At 39.3% G+C, this 21,022-nt stretch overlaps 1 protein-coding gene and 1 long non-coding RNA gene across 8 annotated transcripts in view; both read left to right on the top strand.

Annotated features, from left to right (window-relative positions):
* Positions 1-392, top strand: part of LOC127930359 (germ cell-specific gene 1-like protein) — a 566-nt gene extending 174 nt beyond the window's left edge. Inside the window, exon 1 of the mRNA XM_052520030.1 lies at positions 1-392. This exon is cut by the window's left edge and continues 174 nt beyond it. Within this exon, the coding sequence (XP_052375990.1) occupies positions 63-392 (330 nt within the window). The 5' untranslated portion in view covers positions 1-62.
* Positions 393-2,362: 1,970 nt separating this feature from the next.
* On the top strand, positions 2,363-7,187 carry LOC127930226 (uncharacterized). 7 transcript variants are annotated; one of them, XR_008137295.1, is made up of 6 exons: positions 2,363-4,402; positions 4,468-4,594; positions 4,949-5,243; positions 5,430-5,460; positions 5,496-5,801; positions 6,108-7,187. It is a non-coding gene; the product is annotated as an uncharacterized LOC127930226 (long non-coding RNA). The 7 variants fall into 7 exon arrangements; XR_008137294.1 differs by having other exon boundaries at positions 5,430-5,801; positions 6,108-6,320; positions 6,383-7,187; XR_008137293.1 differs by lacking the exon at positions 5,430-5,460 and having other exon boundaries at positions 4,949-5,212.
* Positions 7,188-21,022: the final 13,835 nt, after the last annotated feature.

Raw genomic sequence — 21,022 nt, 5'->3', positions numbered from 1 at the left:
TCTCTCTCTCCCTCTCCCTCTCCCTCTCTCTCAGCCTGGCATGGGGCTCCTTCACCTGCTGCATGGCAGCTTCCGTCACCACCCTCAACTCCTACACCAAGACGGTCATCGAGTTCCGGCACAAGCGCAAACTGTTCGAGCAGGGTCTCAGGGAGGAGCAGAACTACCTCGACCAGGAGGCCTTCCATTACTTCAGGGACCGCTCCCTCCAGTCCATATCCAGCTCCATGGAGGTCTACCCTGGGCACGGGGGAGGAAGGCTGCCTGGGGGGCCTGGAGGCCTGGCGGGGTCCGGGCTGGTTGGAGTACCAGGGAGAGGGAAGATGAGGGGGTCCTCAGGTTCCATCGACCTGGGAGAGAACTCTGAGTCCCTGGGGGAGGAACAGTGCTGAGAGAGAGAGGGGGAGAGGGTTGGGGAGTGGAGGGTTGCGAAATTCTAGTAACTTTCCAAAAATTCCAAGGTTTTCCGGAAATCCTGGTTGTAAAATTCTGGGACTCAGGTGGGAATAAAAGCATACAATTGGGAATCCTACAACCAGGATGAAAAACCTGTGGATTTACAACCCCAGTGTTGAGAAGTTGATGAAGACGATGCCGATCTCGGATCAGTTTAGTATTTTGGGCACCAATGGGTCAGGTTAGGAGAGGGTATATACTGTCATGCTGTGACCTGAACAAGTAGTGCACTATACTGTATACAGGGCCTTGTCATTCATCCCCCTTGGCGGTTTTCATATTTTGTTGCATTACAACCTGTTATTTAAATAGATTTTTATTTGGATTTTATGTAATGGACAAACACAAAATAGTCCAAATTGGTGATGTCATGTTCTGACCTTTATTTCCTTTGTTTTGTCATTATTTAGTATGGTCAGGGCGTGAGTTGGGGTGGGCAGTCTGTTTGTTTTGTCATTATTTAGTATGGTCAGGACGTGAGTTGGGGTGGGCAGTCTGTTTGTTTTGTCACTATTTAGTATGGTCAGGACGTGAGTTGGGGTGGGCAGTCTGTTTGTTTTGTCTTTATTTAGTATGGTCAGGACGTGAGTTGGGGTGGGCAGTCTGTTTGTTTTGTCTTTATTTAGTATGGTCAGGACGTGAGTTGGGGTGGGCAGTCTGTTTGTTTTGTCTTTATTTAGTATGGTCAGGACGTGAGTTGGGGTGGGCAGTCTGTTTGTTTTGTCTTTATTTAGTATGGTCAGGGCGTGAGTTGGGGTGGGCAGTCTGTTTGTTTTGTCTTTATTTAGTATGGTCAGGACGTGAGTTGGGGTGGGCAGTCTGTTTGTTTTGTCTTTATTTAGTATGGTCAGGACGTGAGTTGGGGTGGGCAGTCTGTTTGTTTTGTCTTTATTTAGTATGGTCAGGACGTGAGTTGGGGTGGGCAGTCTGTTTGTTTTGTCTTTATTTAGTATGGTCAGGGACGTGAGTTGGGGTGGGCAGTCTGTTTGTTTTGTCTTTATTTAGTATGGTCAGGGCGTGAGTTGGGGTGGGCAGTCTGTTTGTTTTGTCTTTATTTAGTATGGTCAGGACGTGAGTTGGGGTGGGCAGTCTGTTTGTTTTGTCTTTATTTAGTATGGTCAGGGCGTGAGTTGGGGTGGGCAGTCTGTTTGTTTTGTCTTTATTTAGTATGGTCAGGACGTGAGTTGGGGTGGGCAGTCTGTTTGTTTTGTCTTTATTTAGTATGGTCAGGGCGTGAGTTGGGGTGGGCAGTCTGTTTGTTTTGTCTTTATTTAGTATGGTCAGGGCGTGAGTTGGGGTGGGCAGTCTGTTTGTTTTGTCTTTATTTAGTATGGTCAGGACGTGAGTTGGGGTGGGCAGTCTGTTTGTTTTGTCTTTATTTAGTATGGTCAGGGCGTGAGTTGGGGTGGGCAGTCTGTTTGTTTTGTCTTTATTTAGTATGGTCAGGGCGTGAGTTGGGGTGGGCAGTCTGTTTGTTTTGTCATCATTTAGTATGGTCAGGGCGTGAGTTGGGGTGGGCAGTCTGTTTGTTTTGTCTTTATTTAGTATGGTCAGGGCGTGAGTTGGGGTGGTCAGTCTGTATGTTTTGTCATCATTTAGTATGGTCAGGGCGTGAGTTGGGGTGGGCAGTCTGTATGTTTTGTCATTATTTAGTATGGTCAGGGCGTGAGTTGGGGTGGGCAGTCTGTTTGTTTTGTCTTTATTTAGTATGGTCAGGGCGTGAGTTGGGGTGGGCAGTCTGTTTGTTTTGTCTTTATTTAGTATGGTCAGGGCGTGAGTTGGGGTGGGCAGTCTGTTTGTTTTGTCTTTATTTAGTATGGTCATGTTGGGGTGGGCAGTCTGTTTGTTTTGTCTTTATTTAGTATGGTCATGTTGGGGTGGGCAGTCTGTTTGTTTTGTCTTTATTTAGTATGGTCATGTTGGGGTGGGCAGTCTATGTGTGTTTTTCTATGTTGGTTTTTGTGTTCAGCCTAGTATGGTTCTCAATCAGAGGCAGGTGTCGTTAGTTGTCTCTGATTGAGAATCATACTTAGGTAGCCTGGGTTTCACTGTGTGTTTGTGGGTGTTTGTTTTCCGTGTCAGTGTTTGTCGCCACACGGTTCGGTTTCGGTTCATGTTCACGTTTATTGTTTTGTATTTTCATAGTGTTCAGTTTATATCTTATAATAAACGTTATGGACACCTGCCACGCTGCGCATTGGTCCTCCGATCCTTCTTCTCGCTTCTCCTCCTCAGACGAGGAATGTGGTTACAGGTGAAGTGAAATTAAAAACTTTTTTTTTTTTAAACATTCTAAAAAATAAGAAACTGAAAAGTGGTGCGTGTATATGTGTTCACATGAAGCCCCTAAATAAGATCTGGTGCAACCAATTACCTTCAGAAGTCACATCATTAAATTAAATAAAGTCCACCTGTGTGCAATCTCAGTCACATAATCTCAGTGTATATATACACCTGTTCTGAAAGGCCCCAGAGTCTGCAACACCAGTAAGCAAGGGGCACCACCAAGCAAGCAGCACCATGAAGACCAAGGAGCTCTCCAAACAGGTCAGAGACAAAGTTTTGGAGAAGTACAGATCAGAGTTGGGTTATAAAAAAACATCTGATACTTTGATCATCCCACAGAGCACCATTAAATCCATTATTAACAAATGGAAAGAATATGGCACCACAACAAACCTGCTAAGAGAGGGCTGCCCACCAAAACTCACGGACCAGGCAAGAAGGTCATTAATCAGAGAGGCAACAAAGAGACCAAAGATAACCCTGAAGGAGCTGCAAAGCTCCACAGCGGAGATTGGAACATCTGTCCATAGGACCACTTTAAGCAGTACACTCCACAAAGCTGGGCTTTATGGAAGAGTGGTCAGAAAAAAGCCATTGCTTAAATAAAAAAATACCCAAACACGTTTGGTGTTCGCCAAAATTCATGTGGGAGACTCCCCAAACATATGGAAGAATGTACTCTGGTCAGATGAGACTAAAATTGAGCATTTTGGCCATAAAGGAAAACACTATGTCTGGCGCAAACACAACACCTCTCATCACCCGAGAAGACCATCCCCACAGTGAAGCATGGTGGTGGCAGCATCATGCTGTGGGGATGTTTTTCATCTGCAGGGAAACTGGTCAAAATTTAAGAAATGATGGATGGTGCTAAATACAGGGACATTCTTGAGGGAAACCTGTTTCAGTGTTCCAGAGATATGAGACTGGGACGGAGGTTCACCTTCCAGCAGGACAATGACCCTAATCATACTGCTAAAGCAACACTCGAGTGGTTTATGGGGAAACATGTAAATGTCTTGGAATGGCCTCGTCAAAGCCCAGACCTCAATCCAATTGAGAATCTGTGGTATGACTTAAAGATTGCTGTACACCAGCGTAACCCATCCAACTTGAAGGAGCTGGAGCAGTATCACCTTGAATAATGGGCAACAATCCCAGTGGCTAGATGTGCCAAGCTTATAGAGACATACCCCAAGAGACTTGCAGCTGTAATTGCTGAGAAAGGTGGCTCTACAAAGTATTGATTTTGGGGGGGTGAATAGTTATGCATGCTGAGGTTTTCAGTTTTTTTGCCTTATTTCTTGTTTGTTTCACAACAAAACATTATTTGCATCTTCAAAGTGGTAGGCATGTTGTGTAAATCAAATGATACAACCCCCAAAAATCAATTTTATTTCCAGGTTGTAAGGCAACAAAATAGGAACAATGCCAAGAGGGGTGAATACTTTCACAAGCCACTGTATATGTGGAATAGGGTGTCATGTGACACAGACATTGATGAGGTAGGTAGAGTTATGTAGACAGGGTGATGAGGTAGGTAGAGTTATGTAGACAGGGTGATGAGGTAGGTAGAGTTATGTAGACAGGGTGATGAGGTAGGTAGAGTTATGTAGACAGGGTGATGAGGTAGGTAGAGTTATGTAGACAGGGTGATGAGGTAGATAGAGTTATGTAGACAGTGTGATGAGGTAGATAGTAGATTTATGTAGACAGGGTGATGAGGTAGGTAGAGTTATGTAGACAGGGTGATGAGGTAGATAGAGTTATGTAGACAGGGTGATGAGGTAGATAGATTTATGTAGACAGGGTGATGAGGTAGATAGTAGATTTATGTAGACAGGGTGATGAGGTAGATCGATTTATGTAGACAGTGTGATGAGGTAGATAGTAGATTTATGTAGACAGGGTGATGAGGTAGATAGTAGATTTATGTAGACAGGGTGATGAGGTAGATAGATTTATGTAGATAGGGTGATGAGGTAGATAGTAGATTTATGTAGAGAGGGTGATGAGGTAGATAGTAGATTTATGTAGAGGGTGATGAGGTAGGTAGAGTTATGTAGAGAGGGTGATGAGGTAGGTAGAGTTATGTAGAGAGGGTGATGAGGTAGGTAGAGTTATGTAGACAGGGTGATGAGGTAGATAGTAGATTTATGTAGACAGGGTGATGAGGTAGATAGATTTATGTAGACAGGGTGATGAGGTAGATCGATTTATGTAGACAGGGTGATGAGGTAGATAGTAGATTTATGTAGACAGGGTGATGAGGTAGATAGTAGATTTATGTAGACAGGGTGATGAGGTAGATAGATTTATGTAGAGAGGGTGATGAGGTAGATAGTAGATTTATGTAGAGAGGGTGATGAGGTAGATAGTAGATTTATGTAGAGAGGGTGATGAGGTAGGTAGAGTTATGTAGAGAGGGTGATGAGGTAGGTAGAGTTATGTAGAGAGGGTGATGAGGTAGGTAGAGTTATGTAGAGAGGGTGATGAGGTAGGTAGATTTATGTAGAGAGGGTGATGAGGTAGGTAGAGTTATATAGAGAGGGTGATGAGGTAGGTAGAGTTATGTAGAGAGGGTGATGAGGTAGGTAGAGTTATGTAGACAGGGTGATGAGGTAGATAGAGTTATGTAGACAGGGTGATGAGGTAGATAGATTTATGTAGACAGGGTGATGAGGTAGGTAGAGTTATGTAGAGAGGGTGATGAGGTAGGTAGAGTTATGTAGAGAGGGTGATGAGGTAGGTAGAGTTATGTAGAGAGGGTGATGAGGTAGATAGAGTTATGTAGACAGGGTGATGAGGTAGATAGAGTTATGTAGACAGGGTGATGAGGTAGATAGAGTTATGTAGAGAGGGTGATGAGGTAGGTAGAGTTATGTAGACAGGGTGATGAGGTAGGTAGAGTTATGTAGACAGGGTGATGAGGTAGATAGAGTTATGTAGAGAGGGTGATGAGGTAGGTAGAGTTATGTAGAGAGGGTGATGAGGTAGATAGAGTTATGTAGAGAGGGTGATGAGGTAGATAGAGTTATGTAGACAGGGTGATGAGGTAGGTAGAGTTATGTAGAGAGGGTGATGAGGTAGGTAGAGTTATGTAGAGAGGGTGATGAGGTAGATAGAGTTATGTAGAGAGGGTGATGAGGTAGGTAGAGTTATGTAGAGAGGGTGATGAGGTAGGTAGAGTTATGTAGAGAGGGTGATGAGGTAGGTAGAGTTATGTAGAGAGGGTGATGAGGTAGAGTTATGTAGAGAGGGTGATGAGGTAGATAGAGTTATGTAGACAGGGTGATGAGGTAGATAGAGTTATGTAGACAGGGTGATGAGGTAGATAGAGTTATGTAGAGAGGGTGATGAGGTAGGTAGAGTTATGTAGACAGGGTGATGAGGTAGGTAGAGTTATGTAGACAGGGTGATGAGGTAGATAGAGTTATGTAGAGAGGGTGATGAGGTAGGTAGAGTTATGTAGACAGGGTGATGAGGTAGATAGAGTTATGTAGAGAGGGTGATGAGGTAGATAGAGTTATGTAGACAGGGTGATGAGGTAGGTAGAGTTATGTAGACAGGGTGATGAGGTAGATAGAGTTATGTAGACAGGGTGATGAGGTAGATAGAGTTATGTAGACAGGGTGATGAGGTAGGTAGAGTTATGTAGAGAGGGTGGCAGGGGAACAGTGGTTTAAGTCTCAAATGACAGCCTATTCCTAATGTAGTTCAGGCTCTGGTCAAAAGTAGTGCCCTACATTAGAGATTCAATCCAATGTTGATGTGGAAGGAAGGAGCAATGTGGCGATGGAGAGGGTGCTAAAAGAGGAAACCAGACAGCTCCTCCTCTTCCTGTTCATCACAGAGGATGCGTTCCACATGGCAATACATCCCCTACATCCCCTATGTAAGTCCAACAATCCCCTATGTAATGTACTCATTTCAAAAAGGCCTCATTGCGTTTTAGGACCCTTGAAGAAGTATATGGAAGGACTGAGGTAAAAAATAATTAATGAAGAGTCCTAAGAAACCTGATCAGATCATCAGAACAGTATTGACATTCCAGCCACACAACAAAATATATATTCAGTACATTTAGTATAAAAACAATATATACACAAATATTATATTTGACCTTGTGAACTGTGATAGAAAGGGGTTGTTTTTTGGGGGAGGGAAGGTATTTTTTTATTTAACCTTTTATTTAACTAGGCAAGTCAGTTAAGAACAAATTCTTATTTTCAATGACGGCCTAGGAACAGTGGGTTAACTGGTCTAGGAACAGTGGGTTAACTGGTCTAGGAACAGTGGGTTAACTGGTCTAGGAACAGTGGGTTAACTGGTCTAGGAACAGGGGGTTAACTGGTCTAGGAACAGAGGGTTAACTGGTCTAGGAACAGGGGTTAACTGGTCTAGGAACAGGGGGTTAACTGGTCTAGGAACAGGGGGTTAACTGGTCTAGGAACAGGGGGTCAACTGGTCTAGGAACAGGGGTTAACTGGTCTAGGAACAGGGGGTTAACTGGTCTAGGAACAGGGGGGTTAACTGGTCTAGGAACAGTGGGTTAACTGGTCTAGGAACAGGGGGTTAACTGGTCTAGGAACAGGGGGTTAACTGGTCTAGGAACAGGGGTTAACTGGTCTAGGAACAGGGGTTAACTGGTCTAGGAACAGGGGTTAACTGGTCTAGGAACAGGGGTTAACTGGTCTAGGAACAGGGGGTTAACTGGTCTAGGAACAGTGGGTTAACTGGTCTAGGAACAGGGGTTAACTGGTCTAGGAACAGTGGGTTAACTGGTCTAGGAACAGGGGTTAACTGGTCTAGGAACAGGGGGTTAACTGGTCTAGGAACAGTGGGTTAACTGGTCTAGGAACAGGGGGTTAACTGGTCTAGGAACAGTGGGTTAACTGCCTTGTTCAGGGGCAGAACGACAGATTTGTACCTTGTCAGCTCGAGGATTCAATCTTGCAACTTTTCCGGTTACTAGTCCAACGCTTTAACCACTAGGCTACGCTGCCTAGCCTATAGGTATAGGAGATGAAACTATATATTGATGAAAGTATATATTAAATACTATTACTAAATATATTAAATATATATTTCCGTATAAGAGTTGTGATATTTCCAGTCTGTTTGGTGCAGGGATGTTATAGCTCTGTATTCATGAAGTTATTATGGATATTATTGAAGCATACCCTTACGTTGTGATGTACAGCAAAAAGAAAATGATATTTAATCATGAAAAGGCACGAGGAGGTGTGGTATATGGCCAATATACCACGGCTACGGGCTGTTCATACAGCCCAGGATACAACCCTTACATTGTGATGTACAGCAAAAAGAAAATGATATTTAATCATTAAAAGGCACGATACAACCCTTACATTGTGATGAGCAAAAAAGAAAATGTGGTATATGGCCAATATACCACGGCTACGGGCTGTTCATACAGCCCAGGATACAACCCTTGGGCACATACCACAAACCCCCGAGGTGCCTTATTGTTATCATTAAACTGGTTACCAACATAATTAGAGCAGTGAAAATACATGTTTTGTCATACCCGTGGTATACCACGGCTGTCAGCCAATCAGCATTCAGTGCTCAAACCACCCAGTTTATCATTGGAGATATAAGATGTAATATATTTATAATACATAGTGAAGGTTCATTGTTTTGATAAGAACACTGCCTCATCACCATAATATATGTGTACCGTTACAATACAATACTACACATTATAGTACAATACAATACTACATATTATAATACAATACAATACTACATATTATAGTACAATACAATACTACATATTATAGTACAATACAATACTACACATTATAGTACAATACAATACTACATATTATAGTACAATACAATACTACACATTATAGTACAATACAATACTACACATTATAGTACAATACAATACTACATATTATAGTACAATACAATACTACACATTATAGTACAATACAATACTACACATTATAGTACAATACAATACTACACATTATAGTACAATACAATACTACATATTATAGTACAATACAATACTACATATTATATATAGTACAATACAATACAATACTACACATTATAGTACAATACAGTATAATACAGTATAAAACAGTTCATAGTTTTGATCAGATGTTTGATTGTCTGAACACTTTAACACTGTCTCATGACCATGATATATGTGTTACAATACTACACATTACAGTACAATTCAATACAGTACAATACAATACAGTTATATGCAATACAGTACAATACAACTACAATACAGTACTATATAATATTATACAGTACAATACAGAACTATACAATATTATACAGTACAATACACTACAATACAGTACTATACAATATTATACAGTACAATACAGTACTATTCACTATTATACAGTACAATACAGTACACTACAATACAGTACAATACAATGCAGTACTATACAATACAGTATAATACAATAGATTACTTTACTATACAATACAATACAGTACAATACAGTACAATACAAAACAGAATGATACAATACAGTACTTAACCATGCAGTACTATACTATACAATACAGTACAATACTGTATAACACAGTACAATACAATACAGTATAATACAGTACAATACAGTACATTGAATACAATACTTGACAATACAGTACAATACAAAACAGAATGATACAATACAGTACTTATCCATACAGTACTATACAATACAGTACAATACAAAACAGAATGATACAATACAGTACTTAACCATACAGTACTATACAATACAGTACAATACTGTATAACACAATACAGTACAATACAGTACAATACAGTACATTGAATACAATACTTGACAATACAGTACAATACAATACACGGTACAATATTAGACAATATAATGTATGTACAATCCAACTGAACTGCTCTAGCACAGTACCAATGTGTATGCTTATTAAATACTAATGTTTTGGTGTTGAGGACTTAAAGAGTATGTGTTTAATATGTTCTGTGTCCCACTTGAATATGTCTTCATATGCTGCTTGTTGAATTTCCATGTTCGTACCTTCGTTTATTATATTGATATATATTCGTAAAGAAATATCCTGGTGGAAACAGTAATAAAGCTCTCCTTTACTTTCCTTTCAACGAATCATAAACGAATCATCAACTAATCATCAACGAATCATCAACTAATCATCAACTAATCATCAACTAATCATCAACGAATCATCAACTAATCATCAACTAATCATCAACTAATCATCAACTAATCATCAACTAATCATCAACTAACCATCAACGAATCATAAACTAACCATCAACTAATCATCAACGAATCATCAACTAATCATAAACGAATCATCAACTAATCATCAACTAATCATCAACTAATCATCAACTAACCATCAACTAATCATCAACTAACCATCAACTAATCATCAACTAATCATCAACTAATCATCAACTAATTATCAACTAACCATCAACGAATCATAAACTAACCATCAACTAACCATCAACTAATCATCAACTAATCATAAACGAATCATAAACTAATCATCAACTAATCATAAACTAATCATCAACTAATCATCAACTAATCATCAACTAATCATCAACTAACCATCAACTAATGATCAACTAATCATCAACTAATGATCAACTAATCATCAACTAATCATAAACGAATCATAAACTAATCATAAACAAATCATAAACTAATCATAAACTAATCATAAACAAATCATCAACTAATCATAAACTAATCATAAACTAATCATAAACTAATCATAAACAAATCATCAACGAATCATCAACTAATCATAAACGAATCATCAACTAACCATCAACTAATCATCAACTAATCATCAACTAATCATCAACTAATAATCAACTAATCATCAACTAATCATCAACTAATCATCAACGAATCATCAACTAATCATAAACTAATCATAAATGAATCATCAACGAATCATCAAGCCCTTAACTAGGTGAACCAGGTGAGCTAGTTCAGAGCTACTTACGACATGCTGTAAGGTCTGGGGGGTCTCCGAGGAGAGGTTTGAGAACCACTACAGTACAGCACATTCTTCTCTGCCTATAAATGTAACGGTTCCGTAACGACAGTCGCTAGGAGACGGGAAGCAAGTAAACAGGGTGAGGATTTAATAATAAATAGACATGAAACTCAACAAGAACAGTGTCTGGACAAGAGAAACAAAACAACATCATTGCAGACACGGGAATGAAAGTGAGGAAGTGACAGATATAGAGGAGGCAATCAATGACGTGATGGAGTCCAGGTGAGTCCGATGGAGCGCTGCTGGGCTGCCTAACAATGGTGACAGGTGTGAGTAATGATGAGCAGTCTGGCGACCTCGAGCGCCAGAGAATGGGAGTGGGAGCAGACGTGACTATAAAAAAGTAGACTCGGTCAAATGACGTTGCATAAAACAAAGTAAACAAAATACCGGGTACGTTTCCACAACAACAAAGAGCCTAGCCTGTTGTAGCTAGCATGTTGTAGCTAGCCTGTTGTAGCTAGCATGTTGTAGCTAGCATGTTGTAGCTAGCATGTTGTGGCTAGCCTGTTGTAGCTAGCATGTTGTAGCTAGCCTGTTGTAGCTAGCATGTTGTGGCTAGCCTGTTGTAGCTAGCATGTTGTAGATAGACTGTTGTAGCTAGCCTGTTGTAGCTAGCATGTTGTAGCTAGCCTGTTGTAGCTAGCCTGTTGTAGCAGCCTGAAGTGTAACTTCAATCCAGCTGAGTCTACCGTTAAAGTCCCATTTGGGCCTTGTGTGACACACACAATCATGTCACATGACCTGGATCTTAACATTTAAATAAAGCTTTTTCGTCAAACTGTCTGGTCTGGTCTGTAAACTAAGGGGTGGAATTGGATGGTCTGTAAACTAAGGGGTGGAATTGGCTGGTCTGGTCTGTAAACTAGGGGGTGGAATTGGCTTGTCTGGTCTGTAAACTAGGGGGTTGGAATTGGCTGGTATGGTCTGTAAACTAGGGGGTGGAATTGGATGGTCTGTAAACTAAGGGGTGGAATTGGCTGGTCTGGTCTGTAAACTAGGGGTGGAATTGGCATGGTCTGTAAACTAGGGGTGGAATTGGCTGGTCTGGTCTGTAAACTAAGGGGTGGAATTGGCTGGTCTGGTCTGTAAACTAGGGGTGGAATTGGCTGGTCTGGTCTGTAAACTAGGGGTGGAATTGGCTGGTCTGGTCTGTAAACTAGGGGGTGGAATTGGCTGGTCTGGTCTGTAAACTAGGGGGGTGGAATTGGCTGGTCTGGTCTGTAAACTAGGGGGTGGAATTGGCTGGTCTGGTCTGTAAACTAGGGGGGTGGAATTGGCTGGTCTGGTCTGTAAACTAGGGGGTGGAATTGGCTGGTCTGGTCTGTAAACTAGGGGGTGGAATTGGCTGGTCTGGTCTGTAAACTAGGGGGTGGAATTGGCTGGTCTGGTCTGTAAACTAGGGGGTGGAATTGGCTGGTCTGGTCTGTAAACTAGGGGGTGGAATTGGCTGGTCTGGTCTGTAAACTAGGGGGTGGAATTGGCTGGTCTGGTCTGTAAACTAGGGGTGGAATTGGCTGGTCTGGTCTGTAAACTAGGGGGTGGAATTGGCTGGTCTGGTCTGTAAACTAAGGGGTGGAATTGGCTGGTCTGGTCTGTAAACTAGGGGGTGGAATTGGCTGGTCTGGTCTGTAAACTAGGGGTGGAATTGGCTGGTCTGGTCTGTAAACTAGGGGTGGAATTGGCTGGTCTGGTCTGTAAACTAGGGGTGGAATTGGCTGGTCTGGTCTGTAAACTAGGGGGTGGAATTGGCTGGTCTGGTCTGTAAACTAAGGGGTGGAATTGGCTGGTCTGGTCTGTAAACTAGGGGGTGGAATTGGCTGGTCTGGTCTGTAAACTATGGGGTGGAATTGGATGCTCTGTAAACTAGGGGGTGGAATTGGCTGGTCTGTAAACTAAGGGGTGGAATTGGCTGGTCTGGTCTGTAAACTAGGGGGTGGAATTGGCTGGTCTGGTCTGTAAACTAGGGGGTGGAATTGGCTGTTCTGTAAACTAAGGGGTGGAATTGGCTGGTCTGGTCTGTAAACTAAGTGGTGGAATTGGCTGGTCTGGTCTGTAAACTAGGGGGTGGAATTGGCTGGTCTGGTCTGTAAACTAGGGGGTGGAATTGGCTGGTCTGGTCTGTAAACTAGGGGGTGGAATTGGCTGGTCTGGTCTGTAAACTAGGGGGTGGAATTGGCTGGTCTGGTCTGTAAACTAGGGGTGGAATTGGCTGGTCTGGTCTGTCTGTAAACTAGGGGGTGGAATTGGCTGGTCTGGTCTGTAAACTAGGGGGTGGAATTGGCTGGTCTGGTCTGTAAACTAGGGGGTGGAATTGGCTGGTCTGGTCTGTAAACTAAGGGGTGGAATTGGCTGGTCTGGTCTGTAAACTAGGGGGGTGGAATTGGCTGGTCTGGTCTGTAAACTAGGGGGGTGGAATTGGCTGGTCTGGTCTGTAAACTAGGGGGGTGGAATTGGCTGGTCTGGTCTGTAAACTAGGGGTGGATTTGGCTGGGAGATATATGGTAATTGGCTGGGAGATATGGTAATTGGCTGGGAGATATATGGTAATTGGTTGGGAGATATATGGTAATTGGTTGGGAGATATATGGTAATTGGTTGGGAGATATATGGTAATTGACTGGGAGATATATGGTAATTGGTTGGGAGATATATGGTAATTGGCTGGGAGATATATGGTAATTGACTGGGAGATATATGGTAATTTGCTGGGAGATATATGGTAATTGGCTGGGAGATATATGGTAATTGGCTGGGAGAGATATGGTAATTGGCTGGGAGATATATGGTAATTGGCTGGGAGATATGTGGTAAACTGGGAGATATATGGTAATTGGCTGGGAGATATGGTAATTGGCTGTGAGATATATGGTAATTGGCTGGGAGATATATGGTAATTGACTGGGAGATATATGGTAATTGACTGGGAGATATATGGTAATTGACTGGGAGATATATGGTAATTGACTGGGAGATATATGGTAATTGGCTGGGAGATATATGGTAATTGGCTGGGAGATATATGGTAATTGGCTGGGAGATATATGGTAATTGGCTGGGAGATATATGGTAATTGGCTGGGAGATATATGGTAATTGGCTGGGAGATATATGGTAATTGGCTGGGAGATATATGGTAATTGGTTGGGAGATATATGGTAATTGGCTGGGAGATATATGGTAATTGACTGGGAGATATGGTAATTGGTTGGGAGATAAATGGTTGGGAGATACTGGTTGGGAGATACTGTGGATGCATCCCAAATGGCACCCTATTCCCTATATAGTGCACTACTTTAGACCAGAGCCAATAGGGAATATGGTCTCTCATTAGATAGGGAATAGTGTGTAATTTGGGACCCACACGGTGGGAGCCCTGCTACATTCTCAAAGCAGTTCTCTCCCTTTCCAGTCTCCTTGTGAACCAAAGGTCATGAAGTTATATAGAGAGCTATATGGAGAGGTCATGAAGTTATATAGAGAGCTATATGGAGAGGTCATGAAGTTATATAGAGAGCTATATGGAGAGGTCATGAAGTTATATAGAGAGCTATATGGAGAGGTCATGAAGTTATATAGAGAGCTATATGGAGAGGTCATGAAGTTATATAGAGAGGTCATGAAGTTATATAGAGAGCTATATGGAGAGGTCATGAAGTTATATAGAGAGCTATATGGAGAGGTCATGAAGTTATATAGAGAGCTATATGGAGAGGTCATGAAGTTATATAGAGAGCTATATGGAGAGGTCATGAAGTTATATAGAGAGCTATATGGAGAGGTCATGAAGTTATATAGAGAGCTATATGGAGAGGTCATGAAGTTATATATGGAGAGCGGGGCGGCATCGTAGCCTAGTGGTTAGAGCGTTGGACTAGTAACCGGAAGGTTGCGAGTTCAAACCCCGAGCTGACATGGTACAAATCTTTCTGTTCTGCCCCTGAACAGGCTGTTCCCAGGCCGTCATTGAAAATAAGAATATGTTCTTAACTGACTTGCCTGGTTAAATAAAGGTCAAATTAAAATTAAATATAGATAGTTATATAGAGAGAGGTCATGAAGTTATATAGAGAGCTATAGAGAGAGGTCATGCAGTTATAGAGAGCTATAGAGAGAGGTCATGAAGTTATATAGAGAGCTATAGAGAGAGGTCATGAAGTTATATAGATAGCTATATGGAGGCTATAGAGAGAGGTCATGAGAAGTTATATAGATAGCTATAGAGAGAGGTCATGAAGTTATATAGAGAGCTATATGGAGAGGTTATGCAGTTATATAGAGAGAGGTCATGAAGTTATATAGAGAGCTATAGAGAGAGGTCATGAAGTTATATAGAGAGAGGCATGGAGTTATATAGAGAGCTATAGAGAGGTCATCAAGTTATATAGAGAGCTATACTGATAGATCATCAAGTTATATAGATAGCTATAGAGAGGTTATCAAGTTATATAGAGAGCTATAGAGAGGTCATCAAGTTATATAGAGAGCTATAGAGAGGTCATCAAGTTATATAGAGAGAGGTCATGAAGTTATATAGAGAGCTATATGAGAGAGGTCATCAAGTTATATAGAGAGCTATAGAGAGGTTATCAAGTTATATAGAGCTATAGAGAGGTCATCAAGTTATATAGAGAGCTATAGAGAGGTTATCAAGTTATATAGAGAGCTATACTGATAGATATCAAGTTATATAGAGAGCTATAGAGGTCATCAAGTTATATAGAGAGCTATAGAGAGGTCATCAAGTTATATAGAGAGCTATACTGATAGATCATCAAGTTATATAGAGAGCTATAGAGAGGTTATCAAGTTATATAGAGAGCTATAGAGAGGTTCATCAAGTTATATAGAGAGCTATAGAGAGGTCATCAACTTATATAGAGAGAGGTCATGAAGTTATATAGAGAGCTATAGAGAGAGGTCATCAAGTTATATAGAGAGAGAGGTCATGAAGTTATATAGAGAGCTATCGAGAGAGGTCATCAAGTTATATAGAGAGCTATAGAGAGGTCATCAAGTTATATAGAGAGCTATAGAGAGGTCATCAAGTTATATAGAGAGTTATACTGAAAGGTCATCAAGTTATATAGAGAGCTATACTGATAGATCATCAAGTTATATAGAGAGCTATAGAGAGGTTATCAAGTTATATAGAGAGTTATAGAGAGGTTATCAAGTTATATAGAGAGTTATAGAGAGGTTATCAAGTTATATAGAGAGCTATAGAGAGGTCATCAAGTTATATAGAGAGCTATAGAGAGGTTATCAAGTTATATAGAGAGTTATAGAGAGGTTATCAAGTTATATAGAGAGCTATAGAGAGGTTATCAAGTTATATAGAGAGTTATAGAGAGGTTATCAAGTTATATAGAGAGCTATAGAGAGGTCATCAAGTTATATAGAGAGCTATCCCAAGTTATATAGAGCTATAGAGAGGTCATCAAGTTATATAGAGAGCTATAGAGAGGTTATCAAGTTATATAGAGAGCTATAGAGAGGTTATCAAGTTATATAGAGAGTTATAGAGAGGTTATCAAGTTATATAGAGAGCTATAGAGAGGTCATCAAGTTATATAGAGAGCTATAGAGAGGTTATCACAAGTTATATAGAGCTATAGAGAGGTCATCAAGTTATATAGAGAGCTATAGAGAGGTTATCAAGTTATATAGAGAGCTATACTGATAGATCATCAAGTTATATAGAGAGCTATAGAGAGGTCATCAAGTTATATATAGAGATATAGAGAGGTCATCAAGTTATATAGAGAGCTATACTGATAGATCATCAAGTTATATAGAGAGCTATAGAGAGGTTATCAAGTTATATCCAGAGAGCTATAGAGAGGTCATCAAGTTATATAGAGAGCTATACTGATAGATCATCAAGTTATATAGAGAGCTATAGAGAGGTTATGAAGTTATATAGAGAGCTATATGGAGAGGTCATGAAGTTATATAGAGAGCTATATGGAGAGGTTATGAAGTTATATAGAGAGCTATAGAGAGGTTATCAAGTTATATAGAGAGCTATAGAGAGGTCATCAAGTTATATAGAGAGCTATACTGATAGGTTATCAAGTTATATAGAGAGCTATAGAGAGGTTATCAAGTTATATAGAGAGCTATAGAGAGGTCATCAAGTTATATAGAGAGCTATACTGATAGGTCATCAAGTTATATAGAGAGCTATAGAGAGGTCATCAAGTTATATAGAGAGCTATACTGATAGATCATCAAGTTATATAGAGAGCTATAGAGAGGTTATCAAGTTATATAGAGAGCTATAGAGAGGTTATCAAGTTATATAGAGAACTATACTGATAGATCATCAAGTTATATAGAGAGCTATAGAGAGGTCATCAAGTTATATAGAGAGCTATAGAGAGGTTATCAAGTTATATAGAGAGCTATACTGATAGATCATCAAGTTATATAGAGAGCTATAGAGAGGTCATCAAGTTATATAGAGAGCTATAGAGAGGTCATCTCAAGTTATATAGAGAGCTATAGAGAGGTTATCAAGTTATATAGAGAGCTATAGAGAGGTCATCAATTTATATAGAGAGCTATACTGATAGATCATCAAGTTATATAGAGAGCTATAGACCATGGTCATCAAGTTATATAGAGAGCTATACTGATAGATCATCAGGTTATATAGAGAGCTATAGAGAGGTTATCAAGTTATATAGAGAGCTATACTGATAGGTTATCAAGTTATATAGAGAGCTATACTGATAGGTTATCAAGTTATATAGAGAGCTATAGAGAGGTCATCAAGTTATATAGAGAGCTATAGAGAGGTCATCAAGGTTATATAGAGAGCTATAGAGAGGTCATCAAGTTATATAGAGAGCTATACTGATAGATAATCAAGTTATATAGAGAGCTATAGAGAGGTTATCAAGTTATATAGAGAGCTATACTGATAGATCATCAAGTTATATAGAGACCTATAGAGAGGTTATCAAGTTATATAGAGAGCTATAGAGAGGTCATCAAGTTATATAGAGAGCTATAGAGAGGTCATCAAGTTATATAGAGAGCTATAGAGAGGTCATCAAGTTATATAGAGAGCTATAGAGAGGTCATCAAGTTATATAGAGAGCTATACTGATAGATAATCAAGTTATATAGAGAGCTATAGAGAGGTTATCAAGTTATATAGAGAGCTATACTGATAGATCATCAAGTTATATAGAGAGCTATAGAGAGGTTATCAAGTTATATAGAGAGCTATAGAGAGGTCATCAAGTTATATAGAGAGCTATAGAGAGGTTATCAAGTTATATAGAGAGCTATACTGATAGGTTATCAAGTTATATAGAGAGCTATACTGATAGGTTATCAAGTTATATAGAGAGCTATACTGATAGGTTATCAAGTTATATAGAGAGCTATACTGATAGGTTATCAAGTTATATAGAGAGCTATACTGATAGGTTATCAAGTTATATAGAGACCTATAGAGAGGTTATCAAGTTATATAGAGAGCTATAGAGAGGTCATCAAGTTATATAGAGAGCTATAGAGAGGTCATCAAGTTATATAGAGAGCTATAGAGAGGTCATCAAGTTATATAGAGAGCTATACTGATAGATAATCAAGTTATATAGAGAGCTATAGAGAGGTTATCAAGTTATATAGAGAGCTATAGAGAGGTCATCAAGTTATATAGAGAGCTATACTGATAGGTTATCAAGTAATATTGAGTTATATATCTGCCTCACTCTCAGATAAATAAGTAGTACTGCTGGGTTTTACAAATAATTACATTTTTACGAAAGAAATGTACAAATGATACATTTGTGACATCAATATATTCTTCTTCGTCTTTTAAATCATTCAATCAGTAATGTGAGATCTGTATGTAAAACATTTACATGTTAGTCATTTAGCAGAAGCTATATATATATATATATATATATATATATATATATATATATATATATATATATATATATATAAATATATATGTATATATTCATACACATCTGAAATCTATGAATAAAAAATCAGTGAACAGTAATATTTTACACACAGAAGCAATAGTTTCTGATGAAAAAACACAAACGTGAAACATTTGTGGATACAGCGTATGAACTCTTTAATTTATAACTCAAGACAGGTTGTAATACTAGCCTGCTACCACTAGAGGGACTCAAACATATAGACATATTGTAATAACAGCCTGCCACCACTAGAGGGACTCAAACATCAACTAAATTATCTTGGAGAGCTCCTCTGTCCTCTCTCTCCTCTTCACAGATCTTACAGGACTGGGTATGTGAAAGTAACATGTTAGAAACTAGATAATGTAACATGTTAGAAACTAGATAATGTAACGTGGTAGAAACTAGATAATGTAAGGTGGTAGAAACTAGATAATGTAACATGGTAGAAACTAGATAATGTAATGTGGTAGAAACTAGTAGAAACTAGATAATGTGTGGTAGAAACTAGATAATGGTAGAAACTAGATAATGTAACGTGGTAGAAACTAGATAATGTAACATGGTAGAAACTAGATAATGTAACGTGGTAGAAACTAGATAATGTAACATGGTAGAAACTAGATAATGTAACATGGTAGAAACTAGATAATGTAACATGGTAGAAACTAGATAATGTAACATGGTAGAAACTAGATAATGTAACATGGTAGAAACTAGATAATGTAACATGTTAGAAACTAGATAATGTAACATGGTAGAAACTAGATAATGTAACATGGTAGAAACTAGATAATGTAACGTGGTAGAAACTAGATAATGTAACATGGTAGAAACTAGATAATGTAACATGGTAGAAACTAGATAATGTAATGTAGAAACTAGATAATGTGACATGGTAGAAACTAGATAATGTAACATGGTAGAAACTAGATAATGTAACGTGGTAGAAACTAGATAATGTAACATGGTAGAAACTAGATAATGTAACATGGTAGAAACTAGATAATGTAACATGGTAGAAACTAGATAATGTAACATGGTAGAAAGAAACTAGAAACTAGATAATGTAACATGGTAGAAACTAGATAAGGTAAGATAGCAGAAACTAGATAATGTAACATGGTAGAAACTAGATAATGTAGATAGCAGAAACTAGATAATGTAACATGGTAGAAACTAGATAAGGTAAGATAGCAGAAAGATAATGTAACATGGTAGAAACTAGATAAAGATAGCAGAAACTAGATCATGTAACATGGTAGAAACTAGATAAGGTAAGATAGCAGAAACTAGATAATGTAACATGGTAGAAACTAGATAAGGTAAGATAGCAGAAACTAGATAATGTAACATGGTAGAAACTAGATAAGAAACTATGTAAGATAGCAGAAACTAGATAATGTAACATGGTAGAAACTAGATAATGTAAGATAGCAGAAACTAGATAATGTAACATGGTAGAAACTAGATAATGTCAGATTGTACGAACTAGGTAAATTAACATGGTAGAAACAAGATAAATTACCAAGAAGGAAAGTGATGGAGTGCTGCATCAGGTGACCTGGCTTCCACAATCCCCTCAACCTCAACCCAATTAAGATGGTTTGGGATGATTCAGACCGCAGAGTGAAGGAAAAGCAGCCAACAATTGCTCAGCATACGTGGGAACTCCTTCAAGACTGTTGGAAAATCATACCAGGTGAAGCTGGTTGAGAGAATGCCAAGAGTGTGCAAAGCTGTCATCAAGGCAAAGGGTGGCTATTTGAAGAATCTCAAATCTAACACACTTTTATGTTTACTTTATGTTTACTACACGATTCCATATGTGTTATTTAATAATTTTGATGTCTTCACTATTATTCTACAATGTAGAATAATAATGAGTATGTGTTCTAAAACTTTTGACCGGTAGATTATTGACCAGCATTTAGATCAGAAATTCAACTTCCCTGAATTGGATCCTTTGTGGAACTCCCCGAGGCAGTTCTATTCATCCCGGGGGCTGCTCCAAATGACTCACTAACGTTTAGTACCTGGACAATAAAGTAGACAAGCTCAGGGAAGGGATCTCCTTCCATACTTTGTTTTACGGAATCATGGCTCTCTCCAGATATACTGCCCCCTCCATTCAGCCAGCGGGGTTCTCCATCTATCGCGAGGCTCTGGGTAAAAGAAAGGTGGGGGTGTGTGTATCATGATTAACTACTCATGGTGTGGTCATGGTAACGTGCAGGAACTCAAGTCCTTTTATTCTCCCCA

This window comes from Oncorhynchus keta, chromosome 5, assembly GCF_023373465.1.
Source record: "Oncorhynchus keta strain PuntledgeMale-10-30-2019 chromosome 5, Oket_V2, whole genome shotgun sequence".
NCBI lineage: Eukaryota > Metazoa > Chordata > Actinopteri > Salmoniformes > Salmonidae > Oncorhynchus > Oncorhynchus keta.
This window is presented reverse-complemented; position numbering and strand designations above follow the sequence as displayed.